Genomic DNA, 27,060 nt, shown 5'->3' with positions numbered 1-27,060 from the left:
CTCAGTAACAAAAAAACAAACAACCCAATCAAAAAATGGGCAGAAAACCTAAATAGACATTTCTCCAAAGAAGACATAAAGATGGCCAAGAAGCACATGAAAAGCTGCTCAACATCACTAATTATAAGAAAAATGCAAACCAAAACTACAATGAGGTATCACCTCACACCAGTCAGAATGGCCATCATCAAAAAATCTACAAACAACAAATGCTGGAGAGGGTGTGGAGAAAAGGGAACCCTCTTGCACTGTTGGTGGGAATGTAAATTGATACAGCCACTACGGAGAAGAGTATGGAGGTTGCTTACAAAACTAAAAATAGAATTACCATATGACCCAGCAATCCCACTATTGGGCATATACCCAGAGAAAACCATAATTCAAAAAGACACATGCACCCCAATGTTCATTGCAGCACTATTTACAATAGCTATGTCATTGAAGCAACCTAAATTCCTATGGACAGACAAATGGATAAAGAAGATGTGGTACATATATACAATGGAATATTACTCAGGCATAAAAAGAACAAAATTGGGTCATTTGTAGAGACGTGGATGGACCTAGAGAGTGTCATACAGAGTGAAGTAAGTCAGACAGAGGAAAAACAAATATTGTATATTATTTAATTTAATTTAATTTATTGTTTTTGGCTGCATTGGGTCTTTGCTGCTGTGCATGGGCTTTCTCTAGTTGTGGGGAGCAGGGGCTACTATTTGTTGCAGTGCGTGGGCTTAAAATTGCGGTGGCTTCTCTTGTTGTGGAGCACTGGCTCTAGGCGCGTGAGCTTCTCCTGGGCTCTAGTGTGCAGGCTCAGTAGTTGTGGCACACGGGCTTAGTTGCTCCACGGCATATGGGATCTTCCCGGACCAGGTCTTGAACCCGTGTCCCCTGCATTGACAGGCAGATTCTTAACCACTGCACCACAAGGGAAGCCCCAAATATCGTATATTAACACATATATGAAGAATCTAGAAAAATGGTACAGATGAACCGGTTTGTAAGGCAGAAATAGAGACACGGATGTAGAGAACAAAGGTATGGACACCAAGGGGGGAAAGTGGGGGGTGCGGATGAATTGGGAGATTGGGATTGACATATATACACTAATATGTATAAAATATTAGATATCTAATAAGAACCTGCTGGACTTCCCTGGTGGCGCAGTGGTTAAGAATCCACCTGCCATCTGCATAGCACAGGGAGATCAGCTCGGTGCTTTGTGACCACCTAGAGGGGTGGGATAGGGAGGGTGGGAGGGAGATGCAAGAGGGAGGAGATATGGGGATATATATATATATATATATACGTATAGCTGATTCACTTTGTCATACAGCAGAAACTAACAGAACATTGTAAAGCAATTATACTTCAATAAAGATGTAAAAAATAATAATTAAAACAAAAAAAAGAATCCGCCTGCCAAAGCAGGGGACACGGCTTCGATCCCTGGCTCAGGAAGATCCCACACGCCACGGAGCAACTAAGCCAGTGTACCACAACTACTGAGCCTGCGCTCTAGAGCCCATGAGCCACTACTGAAGCCCGCACGACTGGAGCCCGTGCTCTGCAACAAGAGAAGCCACTGCAATGAGAAGCCCGTGCACTGCAACGAAGAGTAGCCCCTGCTCACTGCAACTAGAGAAAGCCCACGCACAGCAACCAAGACCTAACGCAGCCAAAAATAAATAAATAAATTAATTAATTTAAAAAAATTCTCCTGGGATGATAAAATATAGATTCCAGGCCCCCTTCCAAGATCTAGTTTGGAGAAGATTGGCATCTTTAGGGATATTTGTCTTCCCATCCATGAATGTAGTATATCTTTCCTTTATTTAGGTGGTGTTTAATATCTCCTTACATTTCATGTGCATCTTTTGTCAGGTTTATTCCTAGCTACCTTATATTTTTTGGTTGCTAATTAAAATCATAAAATGAAAATATTAGAATGAAAGATTTCAGATACACAATAAGCTATAAAGCAAATATAATGAATAACTGTCTGCAGTTGATGCATCAGTCATGTCCTGTCAAAAGAAAACAATAAGTTATTTTCACAGAAAAAATTTAATATAAAGAATAGGGGACTTCCCTGGTGGTCCAGTGGTTAAGACTTCGCCTTCCAATGCAGGGGGAATGGGTTCGACCCCTTGTCGAGGAGCTGAGATCCCACATGCTTCACGGCCTAAAAACCAAAACATAAAACAGAAGCAGTATTGTAAAAATTCAATAAAGACTTTAAAAATGGTCAACATCAAAAAAAAATCATTATAATATAAAGAATGGTTAACCCATGTATTGGAGAGCTGAAAAGGCAAAAAGGGAACCACCCTAAGGTAGCAATTGCTAGAAACAGTTATGGCTCCTAAAACTGGAGGGAGAAACGGAGAGAGGTTGTTATTATTAAGACTGACAAAAACAACAGGGATTTACTGTAGAGCACAGGGAACTATATTCAATATTTTGAATTCATGGTAATAAACCATAATGGGAAAGAATTGGAAAAAAAGAATTTAGATATATACATATATATGTATAACCGAATCACTTTGCTCTACACCTGAAACTAACACAATATTGTAAATCAACTAGTCCAATAAAAAATTTTTAAAGCTCATTTTGGCTTCCTTGTTTCTCTGTCTTGGATTTCTGCTATGCTTATTATTCTTTCCTTCTAATTCCTTTATCTTTGCTTATTATGAAATCTTTTTTATTGATTTCCCTTATTTTTTCTGCATACGTCAAACACAAATTTCTGAAAACACAGACGGAAGAAAAGAGTTAAAGAAAGGCATAACGGCCAGTAATATTTTAGTGTAAGCATAATTTTGGTGTAAGCACTTTTCTATGCACATACATGCCCAACGCACACACAGACATTTCTTTTTGGAAGAAAAAGTGTAATATTAAATATAGTTTTGTAGTTGTCTTTTACCTTTCACTTGATATTATGTTGTGAACCGTGTCTCGTGTCAAATGCAGAGCTCCGACGTTTTCTTAAGCAGTCAACAAAATCCTTTACCCCAAAGAAATCACACGCAGAGCCTCGAGGAGCAGAAGAGATGTAGTCAGGGTCCCGGGAAGCGGGCTTCGGCCGCCGAGGTCGGGCAAGAATCTCGGGGGCGGGGACTGAGCGTTCATTTGCATAACCGGGATCAAATGCAAACAATATATTTTCAAGTTAAAGCCATAGATTTCCTTTAAACCTATTATTTCAAAGAATGAGACTTCAGTCACTTAACTGGAAAAAAGTGTTGCAAGTTCTTGACCCGAGCTTACGTTCGCCCTCACTGTACAAGGGGGGACGATCTCCTTAGCATTGTCTCTGCAGGCGGCCAGAGATATCCATACTCTTGCTCCTCATTAGGAGGCTTGAGTCTCTTGTTTTCTTCTTAAGGTTTGCCTGAGGAGAGAGGGGAGGTTCGGCACCACGTGCAATTTTTGGAGGCCTTGTGTTAGTGAACAAGGCTGAGATGTGTGTGAAAAAAAATAGACTTACCAAAGAAGGAGCTTAACTGCGCTTGTGCCTCATGGCTCTTTACACTCCGGGAGATGTTGTTTTTCCGTGGCGTGTGGGAGGTTTTGTGTAACGTTTGGGAAGGTTATTTTTCTAACCCTGCCGTGTTCCTGCTGGTTTGCGTGGTGTTTAATCTTCATAGTCTGACTTTTCACCCAGGTTCGCTTTCTTCCCGTGGAAGCTTAGGTAAATACCGTGAGTTCGTTCTTTGTTTTCCTATCGTCTTCGCGCAGGTGAAATGTTTGCCAGACTCATACATGTTCTCGCGTTACTGTGTGGAGCTGTGGTTTGGTGTGCTTCTCGGCTCATCACGTGCTGTTGTTTTTCCGTTTTAGGATGCTAGACGTTCGGCTGGAGCGCAGCCTGAGGCCCTCAGCACCCTCGTAGGGATGTTCTTGCACGTCCCACCTCCTTGGACGTGGCACGTAGCTCTCGAATTGATCTTCCGTTTTACCGAAACGCTGGTAATTTTCTTCCCGAGTCCTCATATCATTTCGGAGTCCGTAGGAGAAGAATTGATCAAAGTATATATTTCACTTTCCGTTTCTGTAATGCCGATTTTTGTTTTTTTGTCCAGAGAGATTGTACCAGTGTCCACAGGCCAGCACTATATCCACATTACGTTGTTTCACATGCTGAGCAAGTCTTGCTGTTTTCAGGCTTTTACAATTAAAAAAAAAAAATTTATTTATTTATTTTTGGCTGTGTTGGGTTTTCGTTGCGGTGCGCGGTCTTCTCCTGGCGGTGGCATCTCTTGTTGCGGAGCTCGGGCTCCAGGCGCGCGGGCTTCAGTCGTTGTGGCACACAGGCTTAGTTGCTCCGGGGCATGTGGCATCTTCCCAGAGCAGGGCCCCAACCCGTGTCCCTTGCGCTGGCAGGTGCATTCTGAAGCACTGCGCCCCCAGGGAAGTCCATCAGGCTTTTTACAATTTTTGACCGGCTGGTAGGTATGAAATCCATCGTTTAAAGCGTTGGCATAGAATTGCACTGTGTGGATGAGCCATCACTTGTTCAAATCAAGATTCTGGTGCAGGGCATGTAGATAGTCTCCAATTTTTCTATTTTATAATCAAAGCAGTGGTTGTCCAATTACTTCCTTAGAATAAATTCCAGGAGTGGAAATGCTGGACTGAATGTTCCACATATTAAAATTTTTGATCCATATTACCCAGCTGCCATTCGGAAAGCTTGTACAACTTTATATTCCTAACTACAGTGCTTGTATGCCTTTTCCCACATACCCGTTTCAGAAGCAGCTTTAAAAAAAAAAAAATCTAAGTGATGTATATACCTAATTTTAAAGGTCAAATGACACAAGGCTTTCAGAAGAGCAAAACCCCGAACTGCTTTTCCCCATCCCAATTCCCACTTCCCAGAAACCACCCTTTTACATCCTGAGCAGTTTCGTCTGTTTGCTTCTGTATCTCAGAATACGTTTATACTGCTCTTTCTTCATTTTGTTTTAAACTGTGGCAGACACTGCTAGTTGCCCACCCTGATACCAACATCTTCCTCAGCCTTCAGAGGTAGCTCAGAATTCCTGAGCCTTTCCAGGGTTCTGAAGCACTAAAACGTCCTGGTCACCACCTGGCTGCTGTTAGCTGCTCTCATGTTTTCGGGGTGTTTTTTTTGATAATAAATTTTGTTCATTTATCTATCTATCCATTTATTTATTTTTGGCTGCATTGGGTCTTCGTTGCTGTGCGCGGGCTTCCTCTCGTTGCGGTGAGCGGGGGCTACTCTTGGTTGCGGCGCGCGGGCTTCTCACTGCAGTGGCTTCTCTTGTTGTGTGCAGAGCACAGGCTCTAGGCGCGCGGGCTTCAGTAGTTGTGGCTCGCGGGCTCTAGAGCACAGGCTCAGTAGTTGTGGCGCACGGGCTTGGTTGCTCTGGGGCCTGTGGGATCTTCCCGGACCAGGGCTTGAACCCGAGTCCCCTGCATTGGCAGGCGGATTCTTAACCACTGCGCCACCAGGGAAGCCCTGCTCTCCCCCCTTTTGTCAATATGAACGTATATCTTTTCTGTTTATTCCTTTACTGTCATTTAGTGGGGTTTTGTGGATGGCGTGGAGATAAATGGATGTATTTAATCTACCATTTACAACCTGAAATCCCAAGGTAGTGTGGATTTTATTTTTTATTATTATGATTTTTTTTTTTTTGGCCCCGCCGCCCAGCTTGCGGGATCTCAGTTCCCCAACGAGGGATGGAACCCTCGCCCCCTGAAGTGGAAGCTCAGTGTCCCAACCACCGGACGGCCAGGGAATTCCCGTTACTGTAGATTTTAGAAAATGGAAAAGAAACCCTTTGAAAACGATAAGAATAGTATCCGTCTTACAAAGGCCCCTCTGAAAATAGGATAACATTTGGGACACGGGATGGGCCTTAAACAACATGCAATCCCACCCTTTTATTTTTCGAAGGAAGCAGCCGAGCGCCGCCTAGTGGAGCATGCTGCCCAAGCCAGTCTGACTTGCCCCTCGGGCCTCTTTGGCCTGGGCCCCGAGCTTCACTATCCTGGCGGTCCACCAAAGGACTCCGGGAGTTTCTAAACATCCCATGCCCGGGACTCCACCCTGGGCCAGTTAAATGATTCTCTCAGGCTGTGGGGATTGGGCATCAGCATTTTTTAAGCCCTCAAGTGGTTCTCAAGTGCAGGATCACTGCCCTAGGCCAAGAAACTCGCTGATTTAGTAGCCCATTTGTAACAGCACGGTAATATTTGGACAGTAGGACGTCCAGCCCGTGCTCTTGTTATGCAATTACTTTTGTGTGCTGTCCAGATTCTGAATGGTGTCTATTTTCATGGCTTAATGTCACAATCCTGTATTCTGTTAATTTGATTAACAAAGAACACTTCACGCTGATTTTGCTGGCGGCATTAATATCGCATTCTCGTGGGCCACACTCCTTTAGTTGAGGCATACGATTTAGCTTAGTCCTCACATCACATTTATACCCTGCAGTAAGTCTGCACGAGAGAGTGAAAACTGTCGGGCGTTGCGGCCACTTTTCTGTATCTGGATTTTTGCATTGTCAGAGTGCAGTAATGGCAGAGAATATTATGCACTTAACGGCTATTATTGTGATTATAAAGTGGATACTTCAGTCGTAGTCACCAAGATCCTCCATGATCTAATATCTCTATTTATTCAGCCACAGGCTGGGTTCCCCACCCCCCGCACACCCAGCGTTAATGAGAACAGGCTTAATTCCTAGAGGGGCTCGTCAGCCTTGCTGAGGTTTAGCTCTAGCCTGCAGAAAGCATAGTCACCACTCATCATGGTTATCAGAGAAAAACGAGATGGATCCATATATATCATCACTACTGGAGGAGGGGAAAATCCAACAGGTTTAGAGTAAAGGATGTGCTGAAGGGATTCCCTGACGGCCCAGTGGTTAGGACTCCTCGCTTTCACTGCGGATGGCGCGGGTTCGATCCCTGGTCGGGGAACTGAGATCCCATATGCCAATCGCCATGGCCAAAAAATAAAAATAAATAAATTCTGCAAAAAAAAAAAAGATGAACTCTTGCCATTTGCGACAACATGGATGAACCTTGACAGTATTATACTAGGTGAAATAAGTCAGACAGAGAAAGACAACACTGTATGATTTTACTCGTATATGGAATATAAGAAACAAACAAACAAGGTAAACGAACAAACCAATCCAAACAAAAACAAACACGTGGATACAGAGAACAGAGCAGTGGTTACCAGAGGGCAAGTAGGAGGAGGGCAGAATAGGTAAAGGGGATCAACTGTATGGTGATGAATGGAAACTAAAGTGTTGGTGGTGAGCACGCTGTAGGACTCCTTGCTTTCACTGCGGATGGCGCGGGTTCGATCCCTGGTCGGGGAACTAAGATTCATCTGGCAAGCCACGGGTCCAAAAAAAGAAAAAAAGAAAGAAAAGAAAAAAAGACGTGTGACTAGGTTATAATGATTTTTTATAACGTAAGACAAGCCACTGAATTTGAGAAGTCTACAGTGAAAGTAAAATGCGTTCTTAAAACTCAACACTATCTCAAGGCAGTTTTAATTCTAACGATAGGGTCCTACAGGTCCTCTTTACCAGAAGAAAATTTTTTGTTTTCAGGAAAAATCATTAAACCTTACCACTAAAAGTGAGATTTATTTATTTAGAACAAAGTGTAATACAGTGTTTCATGTTGGAAAGAAATCAGGATTCACGGAATAAATGCTATAAAAAGTTGTAGTTTAACAATTGAAATCATAAATGACTTTAAAACAAATCCCCAGTGTGAAGTTCAGGTAACCAATTTGATCTGTGAGAAATACATAACTGCATGTGGTTAAAGCTTCATGAATATACATTTGTCATCTGCCATGACTTATTAGTTTTCCAAGCATCATCTTTGGGGGTATTGTAACATGCCTTTTGTAATTTTATTTTCTTCATAGCAACGTAGTCTGATACTTTAATGAAGTAATCATTCATTAAAATAGTCTATCTTCTCCAAATGAAACTGATTATATAAACTATATCAAAATTTCTACCACTTATATATTTTAAAACTGAAAAATAAATTTGTTAAAATTGAATGCACCTAATTTTCATAGTTGAAAGATGTGTATCTTTACTTAAAAATGGAGGGAAAATCTACCAGAAAGAGCAACCACAGCAAGTAATTCAAATCGTAGAAGCACATTCAGAGTCCTGTTTTTTTATACCAAAAGCATTCAAGGAGGGACTTCCCTGGTGGTGCAGTGGTTAAGAATCCGCCTGCCAATGCAGGGGACACAGGTTTGAGCGTTGGTCCAGGAAAATCCCACGTGCCGCGGAGCAACTAAGCCCGTGTGCCACAACTACTGAGCCTGTGCTCTAAAGCCCGTGAGCCACAACTACTGAGCCCGGTTGACACAACTACTGAAGCCCGCGCGCCTAGAGCCTGTGCTCCTCAACAAGCAAAGCCACTGCAATGAGAGCCCTGCGCACCACAACGAAGAGTAGCCCCCGATCGCTGCAACTAGAGAAAGCCTGCGCGCAGCAATGAATACCCAACGCAACCAAAAAAAAAAAAAAAGCAGTCAAGGAGGCAAATAAAAAATTGCAAATTGGATGTAATGGTACGTTTTCTCTTGGTAAACCTTTAAAATGTCCTAAGAATCCTATTTGTAACATTATTTTGATTGTGGAAAACTATCTTATTTACAACAGGGCATCTGAAAGCACAGTGAGTACAAATATCTGCTGTATCTCCTAAAAGATAAGCTTCTCTTAATTTTCAGATATTACAAATTGAGACTGCTCATTTTGTGTAAGTTACCACTTCTAAGTATAGGAGATTCTGCCATTGTGACCGAGTCTGCTGCAGGAGCACGCAACCTCCTGAGACTGGCAGGGTCAGCTGAGGATTTTTTTTAAATTAATTAACTAATTAATTTATTTATGGCTGTGTTGGGTCTTCGTTTCTGTGCGAGGGCTTTCTCTAGTTGCGGCAAGCGGGGGCCACTCTTCATCACGGTGCGCGGGCCTCTCACTATCGCGGCCTCTCTTGTTGCGGAGCACGGGCTCCAGACGCGCAGTCTCAGTAGTTGTGGCTCACGGGCCCAGTTGCTCCGCGGCATGTGGGATCTTCCCAGACCAGGGCTCGAACCCGTGTCCCCTGCATTGGCAGGCGGATTCTTAACCACTGCGCCACCAGGGAAGCCCTCAGCTGAGGATTTTACTTACTTGCTATCAACTGCTGTAATCGCAAATAAATGGATATTGTTATTTCTTGTATAATATTGACTCAATGCACCTAAAATATGCTTTAAAGACTTAGTTTGGTTCGATGCTCTATTAACCTTTTAAACGGTTTTTGTTATTTGATTTCATGTGCATAAACACACCATCCATCCATCCTTTTACAGCCTTCGGGGCAGGCACATCAGCCCTGAGGTGCTGCAGGCTTGTGAACATGTAACCCAGTTCTCAGAAAGCGGCGCCTCTGCGCTTGGTAGAGCACACACTTTGAAATGTGCTATTAGAAATATCTGATTTAGCAGGCTTATTCATTGTCCCCCTGGGAACTTGGTTCCTCTTAATTTGGCCCTGTGGAAAGGGGAGTGGGCAGGAGGTGACAACTGGAACAGCAGAGGCACCTGTAACGCCAACTAGGAAGGCAGTGTCACCTGAGGACGCTAGTGGAAGAGTAAAAAGTAAAAAGCCCCAGAAAATTCTGCTCTCCTGAGTGCATTAGTGCATTGGTGCACCGCCTCTCAAGCCGTGGAGTCCATTCTAACCCCAGGGAATCTTGGCACCGCACAGAGTCTGGGCCAGCAGGTCTGGGGCGGGGCCTGAGACCCTGCATGTCTACGCCCTTAATTCTTTTCCCCTTTATGAAGCTCCCAGGGCAGGCAGAGGATGAGGGTTCCCGAGCTACACTCTGAGTAGTGAGGTATAATTTCCAGTGTGATGGACTATCTTCGTATTTTAACGTTTCATGAAGCTTGTGTTTTTATGCACAGTATATCTTGTTGGATGACCCCTAAGCAAGTAATAAATACTGAGAAATTTCCCACCAAACAAGGTTATAAATTATTTTGCCCTTTAAAAGAATAACACTTCACGGAGTTCCCTGATGGCCTAGTGGTTAGTATTCCAGGCTTTCACTGCTGTGGCCCTGGGTTCAGTCGCTGGTCAGGGAACTGAGATTCTGCAAGCCCCAAGGCATGGCCAAAAAAAGAAAAGAAAAAAAAAAGAATAACACTTCAGTTACCTGTAAAATTTACAAAAGCAGAACATTTCACCACTGATGGATCCATAAAACTATAGCCTAAATGTATTTTTATGCTGTGTATAAAATCTTACTTTATCCTTTTATTTTCACAGGGCAATACACAATTAGGCAATGAGTATCATGTAAAACTGATAGCAACAACTTACCATATTTCTATTTTCATTTTAGGTTTTTATTTTATTTTTTAACATTCTCTGAAACCTTTCCTTTTTTTATATTTATTCAACACTTATCGTTAAGAATTTTAGTACATATACTAAGAGCCAAGTACTGTCATATTCTGATCTGCTTACATCTAGGATTTTTAACTACTTAAAAACATTTAACATATTTCTTTCCCTCCAGCAAACTCTATCAAACTTTTCCCTTCAATAGGATTCTTTCAGAAGTTGCCAGACACCACCTCTGAGCTCTAACTCAGTAATCAGCAACTGCAGCACCACAGGTGGAAATCTCTTGATAATAGGGTCAGTGGTTTCATTGAATACAACACAAGTGATCCTAGCTGAGGAAGCCTGGCTTCTTCACAGGAGCATATCCCAAACTACAAACCTAAGCACCCAATTCTCTTGTTGACTATATCTTTGCCAGAGGACCATAGACTAATTTTTATGGGATCAAGAATATAAATAAGTACATGTTCCCTATAAGAACTGTCTTAATTCTACTCCCCTTTATGAAATAAAGGCTCTTTGAAAAATCCGAAAGGTTCGGGAAGCACACGCCGTGTTCTGATGTTCAGCCATCTGTCCTTTTCAAGTAACCACGTTCTATGAACGGTCGTGCTGCTACAGCAGAATGCAGGCAGGATTGATCAATGAAGTTCCAAAAGTTGTATTCAGAGAACACAATTTTATAAAGACTGACAGTTTAATTAAGATAAAAAAAGCGAAAACATTCATATGTGGTGACGATTTAAACAACATGAGACTTTAAGGTGAACAGCCTTCTGACAATCATCAACACTAAAAGGATGAAAGACCCTGCTCTCTACAAAAACCACGATGTGAAATTCAGGAAAACATTATTAAATGTGGCATAGTTTAAAAAAGAAAAAGGCCCCAAAGAAAAACAAATATATATTTTTTGAGAAACAGTATTTCTCAATGTCAAACTGAGTGATGTTTATATCATTATAATCAACATAATTATTTTATCTTTTGGCTTCCAGATGGAATTTTAGAAAATACTTGCAAGAAAATAGTTCTGAAAGTGCTTCCTCTTAAGTTCTTTGGTACCATTTGGTCATTTTGATAGTTATCAATCCATTAAGTAGGTACCTTAACACATATGTATCAACAAAAATGCAACAAGAAGTACAAATGTTTAGAAAACCACAATTGAAGAATATATTGTATTTTTGACCTCACGGAAAACAGAACTGTAAAATTTTACTTGTGTTTCTGTGACAAAGATATCTGTACTGACTACAAGAACATCTCTAACTAGATGTAAAGAAATGTTACATAAAACATCCCTTTTTGATTATTAGAATAACTGTCCTATGTACTTTTTCTTAAGTAGAAGAGGCAAGTTTCAGCTTGAAAAAAGGATAATTTTGAATTTCATAAAGTCATACTCTTTTGTGCCTTCTGATTCAGCGAGTGCCAGCATCTAGAATTTAATGTCAGTTGCAGAACGTTAAGGATTATTCTTTTATTTCAGCTAATTTTCTTCCTGCAGCATTTTCTCTATCTCCTTATCCCAGTTTTCATCTCGTTTCTCTGATTCTGTCACCACTTCGTATTCTTGAAGTTCCTGTTGTAGTTCCTTCTCCCAATCTGCAGAATCCTCTAAAAGAAACAAATGAGAAAAAAAAAAAAAAAGATTCTGAATTTCTAATGCCGGTCTTAACAATGCAGTCCACTATAATTACCTGTGTAAGTCCTACCACGGAAATATTTACCGTGTCAGCCTTCAGCACTGTGTGCGCTCAGAAAAACTGAACAGATTTTTAACTAATATGATTAGAAAGATAAACTTATTAAATGTAGAAGCAAAGGTATCAGATGTTGTCAGTAAATTTTGCATGTTATTTTTCTTTACCTAGGCCTCTACTTTTCCCTCTATTTAAATGGATAATTGATAATTAATATTTGGTCGCAAATTAATTTTTACCACTACCAATGATGATGATGGTAGCAAAAACAGCTAACATTTCTCGAGCACTCACTCAGCCAGGCCTAGGGCTAAGTGCAGTCTACATATCACTCTTTTCATCCTTAGAACCATACGTGGACCACAGATACAGTTATACACATTTGACAGATGGGGAAATGGAGGCTTATAGGTGAAGTGACTTGCCCAAGGTCACACAGCTTGACAGTGACAGACATACGGATGGAACCACACCTGCAGGGCTCCACAGTCTGTGCTTAGTGGTCTCCCACGAGTGGCAAAAGACACCAGGACCTGAAGTCAGGCAGTCTCTCGCCAAAGCCTGGCCCCCCATGTGGGCTCCACCTGAGCTCTCACACTGGTGAGATTTAGAGCTGCGACTTGCCACGTGGACGCTCAATATACGTGTGTATGCAAATACATATGTATATAGGATAAGGCATCTGCTATGTTGTGTTATAAAACAGCCAGAAAACAAACCAGCTATTTAAAAAGTAAAAGCTAAAATTCATTTTCATCTGTTAAAAATAAACCTTAAACTTAGTACCTATAGAGAAAAGAAAAACCAAATGTTTTCAATTTTTTTATAGCAGCGACCATGTTGCGTAGCAAAACACCGATTTCACGAATATTAGGTGCTTACTGGGTGCTAAGCTCTACGTTAGGTGCTGTAGGGGATAAAAAGACAAGGTGTACCTGCCCTTGAGGAACTTACAATTTAGCTGGGGGGCCAAGACAACTAATATATGAAAGAATATTAAGTGGTCCAAATTATAAGTAGGGCAGGGATTCAAAGAAAGAATAGCTTGCCCGGAACGGCCAGCCAATGCCACGCGAACCCTGACCAGGCTTCCTTCCAGTCTCCGTGGGCTCTCTGCTGCTAGTTGTCACCAGCAAGAAGGGAAGCAGGGCACAGTCTGCTCGAGCTACTGCCTGCTGCACGTGGGGCGCGTGCCCGCCTTCCTTCCGCGGTGGCCAGCAGCCATCGTATCAGAAAATAGAGGGGGTACGAGGGGTCTGGGGGGAGCGAGCCCAGATTTTCACTTCCCCACTCGCTTCTCTTTCCCCCACCAGCCGCTTTCCCCAGCAGCTCTCTCCTGCAGAGTCCCTCTGCAGTGTGCAGCGTGCACGTGGGCAGGCGGTTCACCTCTGGGAGGTCAGCTTTCTCACCAGTGCTTTCTGCACAACAGTGGGAACAGCTGGCTTCCGCGATGGTAAGTCTCTGAAGGCTTCATGAATGATGATTAACCCAAGCCTTTGCTTGTCATCTAGTAGAAAGCCAGTAATTTGTCCTGATATGCCAAAGAACGCAGCCCCATCACTTGCACTTTTTTTCTAAATTACCTTAGTTTTTAAGCTAATTTGGTTTTTTAAAGGCAGCCTACTCCTTCCCAGAAGCGATGTGCTAGCGGCACACAGCAGCTGGGAAAAGAGTCTTCTACCTACAGTATAAGCCCCAGCAGGACGCAGCTTTGAAAGCAGAAGGCCGGAGGGCAGCATCTCCACATGAAGGGGTGCGCTTGCTTTCTTGCCCGCTCCTGGCCATGTGTCCTCAGGGCTGAGATGCCTTGGAAGACTCACTTAACCTCTCTGGGTCTGTTTCTCCTTTCTATGCCTCTGTGCTTAGAAGGGCAGAGGGACAGGAGATGAGGTCATGTGTGCTAGAATCCACCTTCTAGTGGGGAACAGAGAAGCGGTTTTGATGCAAAAGTTACGACACAGTTTTGTGTATCTGCTCCAGAATAACAATTTTCTACGGTCAGCTTCGGCACTGGGGACAAGGACGGTGATGCCGTTGGCTTTGTACCTTCCAGTGCGACTGTCTCCTCCTCTTTTTTGTCCAGCACCAGCTGCTCCATTTCCTTCCTCAGATCCTCCTGATCGAAGTTACAGGAATCAAAGGCGTCACTGACAAACTCAGAAACACCCGGGCTGGTAGAAATCTCCTCTTCATCCTGAAATGCAACAGATGAGCTCTGGAAGTGGTTTTTGAAGCGACATATAGAGACTAGAGCTCGTGTCTACGGTCATCTCACAATTTAATGCAGCCTCATTCCCTTCCTCTGCTAGTCGGATGGTCGCTGCTCTCCACCTCCTAACCCGCACACTGGCTCAGTAACCACACGAGCTACCACCTGAATCTCTACGCTCATTCATGGTCTGGATCACTCCAATCGTTCTGTCCCATCCCCGACGAGCACATCTTGAACTACTGATGCCAGGGAATCGTCTCATGTCTCAGCTGTAGGTCCTTAACTCTTCAAGTACCGGACCCCTCTTCTTCAGAACAGATAAGACCCATATTCATAAGTAGTTTTGTATAAATTCTTTTTTTTTTTTTTTAATTTATTTATTTTTATGGCTGTGTTGGGTCTTCGTTTCTGTGCGAGGGCTTTCTCTAGTTGCGGCAAGCGGGGGCCACTCTTCATCGCGGTGCGCGGGCCTCCCACTATCGCGGCCTCTCCCGTTGCGGAGCACAGGCTCCAGACGCGCAGGCTCAGCAATTGTGGCTCACGGGCCTAGTCGCTCCGCGGCATGTGGGATCCTCCCAGCCCAGGGCTCGAACCTGTGTCCCCTGCATTGGCAGGCAGATTCTCAACCACTGCGCCACCAGGGAAGCCCCACATAAGTAGTTTTGAAATGGTATCTGAGATAGTCAACACAGAGTTACTTCATTTCCAGACATCAACTACTAGGTATAATGTAAAACTGTATTACCTCTTGAGTTTTAAGTTGAGGTTTGATTACAACAGGTGGCGTTTTGGGCCGTACTGCCTCTAAGAAGTGAGAATAAAAGAGACAAGAATTGCTTGATTCAATTCTGAATACATATTATAATAACAACTAAATTATCCACAAGCATGATCATACTAAATAATTTACAGAAATGAGCTTTTAGTGTTATGCTTTCCGTTTTTCTGCAGTAAGAACTGCCCAGATGAAACCATCTCAGCCTCTTTCTTTTGGGGATCTTTTTAATATATATCATCATATTCAATACCCCTTATGTAAGATTTCCAGCAGGAAATAAATTTTGACTTCAGTGTTAGCAAAATGCATTGAAGAACAGTTCTGCTCTTTCTTTTAGGATAATGAGAATGAAGTTATTTATCAAGTTTTCCTTTTCTCACAAAGTAAAATGTAACGCTCAGGCACAGTAGCTCCTCTTTCTCACAGGCTGCATTTCCTATCTTCTCAACCTTACCACACATACAGTCTTTACTGAATCCTGTCTTAAGCCCAGTCTTTACTGAATCCTGTCTTAAGCCCATCTTGATACATGGGCAGTATTGGGTAAAATGGCATTTTCCAATAAAAGTAATAAAGAAGGAATACTAAAGAATGAGAGACAACTGGGATTCATATTAACATCTACATGCAAAATGCCAAATGGTACTGTGTAGAGCAGATTCATTACATTCCTCTGACCCTAAATGCAGTGTCAGGTACCTTCCTAGTGGTCCGTACAGCCTGTGCCTTAGGACACATTGTTTTGTGTAATCATGTAAAATTCCATGAACGGATAAGTCTCCATTTATAACGGGTACCTATACACAGCAGGTGTTCATTAAACGTTAAAAATGTGACACAAAATACATATCTTATTTCAATTGTTATTATAGGTATTAAATCACTGCTGATATTATAAACCACTTTCCCCAGAAACCAGGGGTAAAGCTGTCAGAATAAAGAAGAGTCACATGTGTAGCTGACCGGTGTCTAGCTCCAGGCTGGATATCTTAGCTCTGTTCTACAGACGGGAGCACTGCGGAAATGAGCAGGCTGAATGGAAGACTGAGAAGTGAAGAAGAGCAGGGAACTGAGTCAGCGGAGAACAGAAGGTATAAAAAGCGCAAGGAAAGAGATGGGAAGACGACTGGTGACGGAGGGAGAAATAAAAAACCCGAAGAACGAGAAAAAGACAGAAAAGTGAAAGAAAGCTGGGGGAAGACGGTGAGCAGGGTCAGAGAGAGGGCAACAAGGGAAGAATGAGCATTTTATCTGGAAAGAAAAGAACTTTCCCTAAGATGACGATGACATTTCTGGTATATACACGATGACAAGCTCATGAGAGTCTCTAAATGAAGAATATTTTAAAAGTAACTCCTTTGTTTTTTTCCCGCAGAGTGACGTCTTCTCTGAATATACCTGTCAGTGGCAACTCATCCTCTCTGCCGTGGCTCTTCTCCTCCTTCCCGGTAGCCTGCTGCTGGGCCGCCAGAGCCGTGAGCTGGGCTGACTGCTTAATCAGGGAGACGCGGTAAAAGTAGTTCCTCCAAAACACTTCTTCCTTCACACTTTCAAAGACAAACAACAACGCGTTTGAGAAGGCATGCATAAAGTGTGTGCAGGGTTTAGCTGTTGCAGTGGAGATGGGAATAGGTGACTTTTAGGGACATTTTCGAATCTGAATGAGGCTCAAACGAAATTCTCATTTGCTTTTGAATTGAAAGCTGAATAACAGGATAAAGAGAATAGCTATCTTCTCCACAGCAGCAAAAGACAAGTTTATAGAACACCAACGAAACCTCAGTGTTTCTTGGTATTTTAATACCAACACTGCCCTCAGCAGAAGAAAACAGGGTACTGCTGTCAAAGCACCATGAGCAACCTGGGAGATGGAAGCAGAGCCAGGGCTCCAACTGTTTGCTGTTTACCGAAGGATTAAACGCTTTCAAGCAGTGAGAATAAAGTATTGTGGGTGTTGCTCCTCATGAGAGGAAATGTTTGGTAGCTTGCAAATAACTAGCAATCAGTAACAGTTAGCAATGAGGTGGAAGATGGTTGATAAAAAAAAGACTGAAGTGCAGTTCAACCTGAGAACTCTCAGTGGTTCTCAAACTTGGCTGCACATTAGAGGCACCTGGGGTGGGGCGTTGGTGCCCAAGAGGGGTAAGGCAAGTATCCATACGGGGGTGGCCTGGAATGGAGAGTGAGAGCCTGAGCAGAGAGAGGAGGGTGTCTAAGCTCGGGGGTGGGTGGTGGTGAAAAAGGAAGATTGGTCACTCGCAAGGGGATTGATTGCTTAAGTAAAAATATTAAGGATAGTGGAAACCAGGTTTCTCACCATCAGAAAAGGGAGTTACAATCATGGAAAGGGAAAACTCTAGAATGATCCCTGTTGTGAAGTATCACTGTGAACACATGGCTTTCATTTGAGAGAGATGCAAACAAGTCCATGTGTGTGTATATGAGCACACTAGCTCTGTCCACTCAGTGGGCCAAGGAGTAGTGACACCCCAATAACCATGAGCATGCCTAATGCTTAGACTTTGGTTTCTAAACACCACTTTCCACTAAAAGGAACCAGAACTCCTTGGATAAATGGCCAATTCTAGGGTTACAGCAGGGGAAGAACAAGGTGAGCCTGGAGGACTATCTCATGCCAGAAAGGAAGTGCTCAAAAAATGATAGGGAGACTTCCCTGGTGGCGCAGTGGTTAAGAATCCGCCTGCCAATGCAGGAGACATGGGTTCAAGCCCTGGTCCAGGAAGATTCCACATGCCGCGGAGCAACTAAGCCTGTGTGCCACAACTACTGAGCCTGCGCTCTAGAGCCCACGAGCCACAGCTACCGAGCCCATGTGCCACAGCTACTGAAGCCCGTGCACCTAGAGCCCGTGCTCTGCAACAAGAGAAGCCACCGCAATGAGAAGCCTGCACACTGCAACGAAGAGTAGCCCCCGCTCGCTGCAACTGGAGAAAAGCCCACACGCAGCAACGAAGACCCAACACAGCCAAAAATAAATAAATAAATAAATAAATAAATAAATAAATAAATAAATAAAAAAGAATCCGCCTGCCAATGCAGGGGACGTGGGTTCAAGCCCTGGTCCTGGAAGATCCCACATGCCGTGGAGCAACTAAGCCCGCGAGCCACAACTACTGAGCCCACGCACCACAACTACTGAAGCCCGCACGCCTAGAGCCCGAGCTCCGCAATGAGAAGCCACTGCCATGAGAAGCCTGCGCACCGCAACAAAGAGTAGCCCCCGCTCGCCGCAACTAGAGAAAGCCCGTACACAGCAATGAACACCCAATGCAGCCAAAAATAAATAAATAAAATAAATAAATTTAAAAAAAGAAAAAAGAAAAAATGTCCCAAATGATAAAGGTTGTACTTCTGTATGTCAGGAAGGAAAAGTCCAGAAGTCTTATATTTGTATGTGATGGCTCATTTTTGTTTTGTTTTAATATGGAAATTTCAACAAAACAAAAGTAGAGAGACTAGAACAATGAACCCTCATGTACCTGTGACCTAACTTCAACACTTACCAGCATTCTGCCAACCACGTTTCAAAATCTATGCCCCTCTCCCCTGCATAAATGCTTTTCTTTGGGTGGGGTTGGAACATTTTAAGGCAATGCCAGGCATCATGTCCTTTCATCCATAAATACTTCAGTAAATATTCCGAACAGATAAAGACTCATAAAAAATAACCCTAATTTCTAAATCTTCCTTAACAGAATAAGCAGTAGGAGACTGGAATTATATTACTCAATGGGCAGTTTTCGTAGCTGGTGACAAAACAAAAATACTGTTTGTCAAATATCAATTCTCCAAAGCTTAAAAGAAATCTAAAATTACTGTCAGCAGCGAGAGGGAGTGCAGAATTGGCAATAACCAAAACTACATGCCTGCCACGAGCACCCCAGGCTACACGTCTGAGCGCCTCAGGGCCTCTGGACAGTCCTGAGAAGCCGGCAGAGAGCCCAACGTGTGGCTTGGGGTGATTCGAATGGTCTTTGAGTTGCGGGAGCGCATCTGACCCCAGAGCTTTGCCACTCTTCTCTCAAAGGCAGCCCGTGGAGGCAGGAGGCACCGGGCGGCTCTGAAGGCTGGTGCCGAGGCCCCAAGGAGCGGTGAGACAGCCAGGGACTGAACTGCACAGCAGAGACCAGGAGCCCAGGGCTCTGCACTCAGGGACAGTCGGTACAGCTGAGAACGGGGGCACATGGCTGTACTGAAGCCGCAGGGCTCAGGCTCTCCCCGTTGTTTGGCCTACAGCCAGGCTGGAGGCCGAGGAGTCCTCTGGGGGAAGCCACCCAGCCCAGGTCTACTGAGCCGCCCTGCCCAAATGGCCCTGGGGAGCACACAGTCCCAAAGGATGGGTAAGAAAAGCCTGCAGCATGAACCACAGAGCCCAAATCCAAGATGCAGGGAAAGAGCATAGCGAAAAGGGTATCTCAAGAAAGCCAGACTTCATGTCCTCAGAGAACAGTAAGATACTGCATCATACAACAAGAAGAGAGTCATAAAACAGGAACAGTGGGGGCTTCCCTGGTGGCGCAGTGGTTGAGAATCTGCCTGCCAATGCAGGGGACACGGGTTCGAGCCCTGGTCTGGGAAGATCCCACATGCCGCGGAGCAACTAAGCCCGTGCGCCACAACTACTGAGCATGCGCGTCTGGAGCCTGTGCCCCGCAACGGGAGGGGCCGCGATAGTGAGAGGCCCGCGCACCGCGATGAAGAGCGGTCCCTGCACCGCGATGAAGAGTGGCCCCCACTTGCCGTAACTAGAGAAAGCCCTCGCAAGAACTGAAGACCCAACACAGCCAAAAATAAAGAAATAAATAAATAAAGTAGCTATAAAAAAAAAAAAATTAAAAAAAAAAAAAAAAAAAAAACAGGAACAGTCACGGAACACCAAAGACCGCTGACTTTAAAAATGGGGCAGATTCAAAAGAAGGCACTGGAATTAGAAAAGGTGAGGAAGAACCCATGGTGGCAGAGGGGAAGGGAGGTGGCCTCTGCTGATGGCCATGTCACAGAAGTCAGGATGCATGTGCTGGAGCTTAATGGACAAGCAGAGATCTGCAGAGGGGAGAAGCCTCGGGTGGGAAGCAGAACAAGACTGCTGCTGCCAGAGAGCAGAGACTGAGTGGAGAAAAGGCAGCGGCCAGGTCCTGATGGGCCTCGGGAGACCTTAATTTTATTCAGGAGGGCATGGGCACTTCTGCTGTTTTTATAGGAAAATTCGTTCTACCTTCTAACTGGGGATAAAAGAGCACATATCATCTGGACCCCAAAATTCCTGAAAAGTCCACCCTGAGTTTTGATTCTATGGCACCCTATGTGGGGCGTGGGGGTTGGGAGGGTGCTGCTGAAGGGCCGCAGAACCCCTTTTCACAAATAGCGTCTGAGAGCATCCTGGCCTCCATCCCATGCGTCTTCCCCGATACCCGCTACATGACCAGGGCCATACATGCCACTCCGGCTCGAGAGCCCACTGCTTACAGTTTAGGAACAAGGGCAAATCTCATCCTGCTCAGGAGCTCGTCCTCTTGGAGCATGACCAGGGCGACAGGGTACATCTGATCAAAGTCAAAGTTAAACTGCACACCGGCTGGAGGGTCACGAAGGAAGTTCCTCTTGTCCTTTCATAAAAAGAGGAAAAACATAGGGAAAACCATAGACTGCAATTAATAAGTAATAACACATCACTGATCTGACACACTGAATTCTCCTAAATGCTTCAGCCGCAAAGTACACTGAGCTGTCATTAACCTGCCTGCCTTAGAGAGAGTGGAGAATGACCAATCCTTTCATATATTCTTTAACGGTTTCAACTGGAGAGAGCATCATGGGAGGCCTACAGCCAGGCCGGAGGCTGAGGAGTCCTCTGGGGGAAGCCATCCGGCCCACGGCTACTGAGCTGCCCTGCCCAAACGGCCCTTTGGGCAGGGTGGCAAGTGTTCAGCCAAGGTTCGGCAAGTGAACCAACAATGAGCCTTTCCCCTGCCTGGCCATGATCTGTGGAGAAGTGGCACTGTGTCTTTCTCAGTCACCATTGCATTCCCAGGGCATTTCTTGCCAATCAGACAAGAAAAAGAAATGAAAGGAATCCAAATTGGAAAGGAAGAAGTAAAACTGTCACTGTTGGCAGATGACATGATACTATACATAGAAAATCCTAAAGATGCCACCAAAAAACTACTAGAGCTCATCAATGAATCTGGTAAAGTTGCAGGATACAAAATTAATATACAGAAATCTGTTGCATTTCTATACACTAACAATGAAATATCAGAAGGAGAAATTAAGAAAACAATCCCATTTACCATCACATCAAAATGAAATAAATACCTAGGAACAAATCTAATAACTAAGGAGGTAAAAGACCTGTACTTGGAAAACTATAAGACAATGATGAAAGAAACTGAAAACAACACAGATGGAAAGATATACCATGTTCATGGATTAGAAGAATTAATATTGTTATAATTACCATACTACCCAAGGCAATTTACAGATTTAATTCAATCCCTATCAAAATACCAATGGCATTTTCTGCACAACTAGGACAAATAATTCTAAAATTTGTACAGAAACACAAAAGGCCCTAAATAGCCAAAGCAATCTTGAGAAAGAAGAACAGAGCTGGCTCATGCTCCCTGACTTTGGACTATATTACAAAGCTACAGTCATCAAAACAGTATGGTACTGGTACAAAAACAGACATATAGATCAATGGAACAGAATAGAGAACCCAGAAATAAACCCATGCACTTACGGTCAATTAATCTATGACAAAGGAGGCAAGAATATACAATGGGAAAAGACAGTCTCTTCAATAAATGGTGCCGGGGGGACTTCCCTGGTGGCGCAGTGGTTAAGAATCCACCTGCCAATGCAGGGGACATGGGTTCGAGCCCTGGTCCGGGAAGATCCCACATTCCATGGAGCAACTAAGCCCATGTGCCCCAACTACTGAGCCTGAGCTCTAGAGGCCACGAGCCACAACTACTGAGCCCATGTGCCGCAACTGCTGAGGCCCGTGTGCCTAGAGCCCGTGCTCCGCAAGAAAAAGAAGCCACCGCAGTGAGAGGCTTGTGCACCGCAACGAAGACTGGCCCCTGCTCACCGCAACTAGAGAGAGCCCGCGCACAGCAATGAAGACCCAACGCAGCCAAAAATCAATCAATCAATCAATAAATGGTGCTAGGAAAAATGGACAGCTACATGTAAAAGAATGAAATTAGAACATTTTCTCATACCATATACAACAATAAACTCAAAATGGATTAAAGACCTAAATGTAAGACCATTAAACCCTAAAACTCCTAGAAGAGAACACAGGCAGAACAGTCTTTGACATAAACCGTAGCAATATTTTTGGATCTGTCTCCTAAGGCAAAGGAAACAGAAGCAAAAATAAACAAATGGGACCTAATTAAACTTAAAAGCTTTTGCACAGCAAAGAAAACCATTCACAAAATGAAAAGACAACCTATTGAATGGGAGAAAATATTTGCAATATATTAAAAAATGGGCAGGAGAACTGAATAGACATTTTTCCAAAGAAGACATAGAGATGGCCAACAGGCACATGAAAAGATGCTCATTATCGCTAATCATCAGAGAAATGCAAATCAAAATCACAATGAGATGTCAACTCACACCTGTCAGAATAGCTTTCATCAAAATGACCACAAATAACGTTGGAAAGGATATGGAAAAAAGGGAACCCTCTTACACTGTTGATGGGAATGTAAATTGGTGCAGCCACTGTGGAAAACAGTATGGAGGTTTCTCAAAAAACTAAAAATAGAGCTACTATTTTTGGCCACGTTGGGTCTTCGTTGCTGCAGGCGGGCTTTCTCTAGTTGCGGTGAGCGGGGGCTACTCTTTGTTGCAGCGCACGGGCTTCTCCTTGTGGTGGCTTCTCTTGTTGTGGAGCACGGGCTCTAGGCGCCCAGGCTCAGTAGTTGTGGCTCGTGGGCTCCAGAGCGCAGGCTCAGTAGTTGTGGTGCACAGGCTTAGTTGCTCCACGGCATGTGGGATATTCCCGGACCAGGGCTCAAACCTGTGTCCCCTGCATTGGCAGGCGGATTCTTAACCACTGTGCCACCAGGGAAGTCCCAAGTGAATTATTCTTCATGCTGCTGCACTCAGGCTTAGGTTAAGATACCTTAAACTAAGGGTTAGCGAATTCACAATCCATTAAGAGGCACAGTCAACACAGTAGCAAAATAAAATGCGTCATACAAACATTTTATCATTAATATATTAAAACTGGAGTCTCATTAAAAAGAAATCCAGGAATTCCCTGGCAGTCCAGTGGTTAGGACTCGGTGCTTTCACTGCTGGGGCCGGAGTTCAATCCCTGGCTGGGGAACTAAGATCCCACAAGCTGTGCAGTGTGGCCAAAGGAAAAAAAAAAAAAAAAAAAGAAATCCAACCCAAGACTGTGTTAGAGAAAACATGCCCATCACAGAAGACCCTCGTATGGCCCATGACTGCACGGTCAGTACATAATGTGGACATTCTGAGTGGGCAGCACTGTGACTCTCCAGCGCACCAGTACCTACTATGCCCAACCTGGAAGAGCTCTGACAGAGTCCATGTTTCTCTTGGACCAATTCTCTTCAGTTAGTCAAGAAGTAAACAAAATGAAAGATCCAAGGGCAAACAAAGCTTTCCTGGATTAGGCAAATTTCCTAGGGAATGAGGATGGTTTTGAACTCCTCTGAGATGGAGCAGGACTCACACTGATTAACATATAAAGGAATGTCTCCAAACCACCCCCTTTCCCACAGACTGAGCATAACCAAGGCAAAAGGCTGTTGTTTTGGACCACTCAAACAATTAAGACTGATTGTTGCTATTCGATTTCTTTTTTTTTCTTAAACACCTTTTTTGTTTGTAAATATGATACACATCCATTTTTTGAAAATTCAAAACACCAAAGAAAAACATAGTCAAAAATCCCAACACCCACAGACAACCGTAGTAAGATATTTCCTCAAACACCCTCCCGGATGCGTGTCTCTCTGCAAACATGCACGTGTCTGTGTGAATACAACTTGATGTAAATAGGAAGATACTTGCAGCCTGTGTGGATCATCTGTTTTTCCTTTCCACTCAGAGTCGTGAACATCTTTCCATCTCCAATGTAGCTATGTCTACCCTGAATGAGCCATAATTTACTTAACCAGGCCCACTTCAGTAGTCATTTAGATTGGTTCTAATCTTTCCTTATAGAGAACCGTGCAAGTAACATCACTTTACAAACAATTTTTATTCCCTTCTAAAGTTATCTTTTTAGACTAAATTCCTGGAAGTGGGATTTCTAATCCAAGAGTATGATTATTTTGACACAGATTGCCTAAACTCTCCTCCAGAAGATGGTAGCAGTTTATACTGCTACTAATAGCGTCAGTTTCATCTCATTTTGCTCATATTGGATTTTAACAATATTTTTGATTTCTGATAATTCCTACATTAATAAGGCAAGAACAATTCTGAGCCTAAATGGATTTTATTTTATTATTATTATTTTTTGGCTGCGCCACACAGCTTGTGGGATCTTAGTTCCCCAACCAGGGATCAAACCCGGGCCCTCGGCAGTGAAAGCGTGGAGTTCTAACCACTGGACCGCCAGAGAATTCCCCCTCAGTGGATTTTAGTTATCTTACCTTCCAAAATAAACATTTCAAAGCCTGAAGTTGTCCCAATCATGTTTCACCTGGGTTTCTACACCAGCCTCCTAATGGGCACCTGTCTCCAGTCCCACTTCTCCCGCCCCAAGAAAAACATATTTTACCTATGACTACAATCCTTCAATGACTCCTTGCTGCCTTTAGGATAAAACCTAAACTTATCAGAATGGTATGATAAGGTCCTCATGACCTCTGCCTATCTACTTCTTCACCTGCATCCTACAGTCCGGTCAGACACAAATGCTTGCGGTACCCCCACCTTAATGCCAAGCCCAGCCTCACGTCCCCCAAGCATCCACACACTCTCCTAAGACTCAACTCAGCTCCAGTGTCGCCACTTCTGGGAAGCTTCCTTGGGATCATCCTTTTCCCGCTCCACAATAAATGAGATGCTCCTCTCGCTGCACGTCCTTAGCGTCCTGTATTACATTCCTCATTCCAGGGAATAATCCTGTATGCACGTTCATCGAGCAGCTCTCTAGCAAGCCTACAGGCTCCTGCAGCAGGGTGGATCTCATTTATCTCAAGTCCTAGGAGAAGGCTTGGCCTAGAGTAGTTACTAAGTTCGGTCTGCTGAATTAAGTTCTCACAAGTCTCTAATGACAAATGTACTATCAACTCCTTTTCATGTATTACGTGGCCCTATGTGGCCCTCCAATATAAAGAGCTTAAAGGGTTACTCTGCTATACACTCTGAAGTGTCCCAAACTAGTGCCTGGTAAGTTAGAGAATGTCAGGCAACTCCGGCAGAGTCTGCTAACCGTCTCCCAGTATCCATTTCTACCTTCCTTTCTTTCAGGATCACAACTCTGAGTTCCAGCTGGGCACGTGGCCACACAGCCAGAGACCAGATTTCCAGGCTCCCTGGAGTACAGGGGTGGCCGTGTGTCTAAGCTGCCAAAGGGGTGTGTGCCTGAGTGATAAGTGCAGTTTGCGGGTCTCGTCCTTCAGGTGGTCTGGTACAGCCACCTCTTTCCCAGTTCCCACAGGCTGGAACACAGTCATGCACACCGTGTCCTAGGGGCTGCTTGGGAGTAAGACAAGAAGAACTTAGGTCTCTAACTGACTTCGTTGGGCAAAGCACATCTACTGAGACCACCTACCTCTGGACTGACTGTGAAGGGGAAGGAGGGAGGGAGGGAGAGAAACTCACAGCTCATTTAACCTACTGTGTTTTTAGATCTATTACAGCAATTGAATCTATTCCTTAACACATTCAGCAGCCACCATAAAGGATGGGTTGAAGACTGTTTCGAAGCCTCTGGGTCATGCCGAAATCTCGGAAGCTCTCTCGTAGGCGTGCCTGGGTGCAACGTTTATTGCATCATTTGTTCAGCAGATGATCATTTGGCACCTGCTATGCTCCGGGCTCCACGCCACCTGCTCAGCAGGGCAAAGCACAGATGGAGTCCCTGCCTTCACGGCACTTACATTCCAGCTGGGGGCGGTGGAGCGGGAAGAGAGACACAAGGGTTTAGACTGCCAGGGCTCTGAGCTGGTGTCACTGGGCGTGCAGGGCTGAAAGCGTGGTGAGGGAAGGCCTCTAGGAGATGTCATCTGAGCTGAGATCTTGTGGAATGGTGCAGGGTGAGGTTCCAGGAAGAAGGGCCAGCAAGCTCAAGGTACTAAAGCAGGACAAAGCTGGATCTAGTTGTACATCAGAAAGCAACAGTGGCTGGAGTGCTGGCAATCAGGCCAGTGGGGCACGAGGGAGCAGTGTGCAAAGCCAGGGGCCTCAGAAGCCAGCGGACGGAGTTTAGATCTTAGTTAACGAGAGATGAGACGCCACTAAAAGGGTCTGTGTAGGAGAGTGACATGCCACTAAAAGGGTCTGTGTAGGAGAGTGACACAAAGTGTGTTCACCATAAATGGACCCCTCTGGCTGCTGAGATGCACTTGTACTAGAAAGGGGCAAGGGTGGGACAACAGTCGGGATGGGATGCCTCGGGCAGAAGACGACAGCACCAGGAGCATGGTGATAGCGGTGAAGTGGACTAACGCTATGTCTGAACACAGCACTGTCAGGATGGCGGGGGAGGCAGGACTCAAGAAAGAGTCCTCTAGAAAAAAGTGGTGGACAACTGGAGTCTTTTATTCTGACATGTAGAGGATGAGGAGAGGGACAGGTATGGGGGACAGAGGAGTTATGGGGACTTGGTTGGTATCTGACATTTACCCTCAAATGACACCGATTCTCACTGTCAAAATTTCCTTCTGGGGATAAATAATCGAT

The 27,060-nt window shown here is 44.2% G+C and overlaps 1 protein-coding gene across 2 annotated transcripts in view; it reads right to left on the bottom strand.

Moving 5' to 3' along the window:
* Window positions 1–9,181: 9,181 nt before the first annotated feature.
* The window catches only part of SYAP1 (synapse associated protein 1), a 30,908-nt gene continuing 13,029 nt past the window's right edge, over window positions 9,182–27,060 (bottom strand). Inside the window, exons 5-9 of one of the 2 annotated variants that reach the window (XM_007173545.2) lie at window positions 20,623–20,762; window positions 16,534–16,682; window positions 15,103–15,161; window positions 14,192–14,339; window positions 9,186–12,059 (exon numbers count right to left, since the gene is read on the bottom strand). In XM_007173545.2, coding sequence (XP_007173607.2) covers window positions 11,932–12,059; window positions 14,192–14,339; window positions 15,103–15,161; window positions 16,534–16,682; window positions 20,623–20,762 — 624 coding nt within the window. In that variant the 3' untranslated portion in view covers window positions 9,186–11,931. Of the gene's footprint in view, window positions 12,060–14,191; window positions 14,340–15,102; window positions 15,162–16,533; window positions 16,683–20,622; window positions 20,763–27,060 lie in introns of both variants that reach the window. The other variant, XM_007173546.3, reaches the window with a different exon arrangement.

Source organism: Balaenoptera acutorostrata, chromosome X (assembly GCF_949987535.1).
Source record: "Balaenoptera acutorostrata chromosome X, mBalAcu1.1, whole genome shotgun sequence".
Lineage (NCBI taxonomy): Eukaryota > Metazoa > Chordata > Mammalia > Artiodactyla > Balaenopteridae > Balaenoptera > Balaenoptera acutorostrata.
The sequence above is the reverse complement of the archived record's forward strand: the minus strand, read 5'-3'. Positions and strand labels throughout refer to the sequence as shown.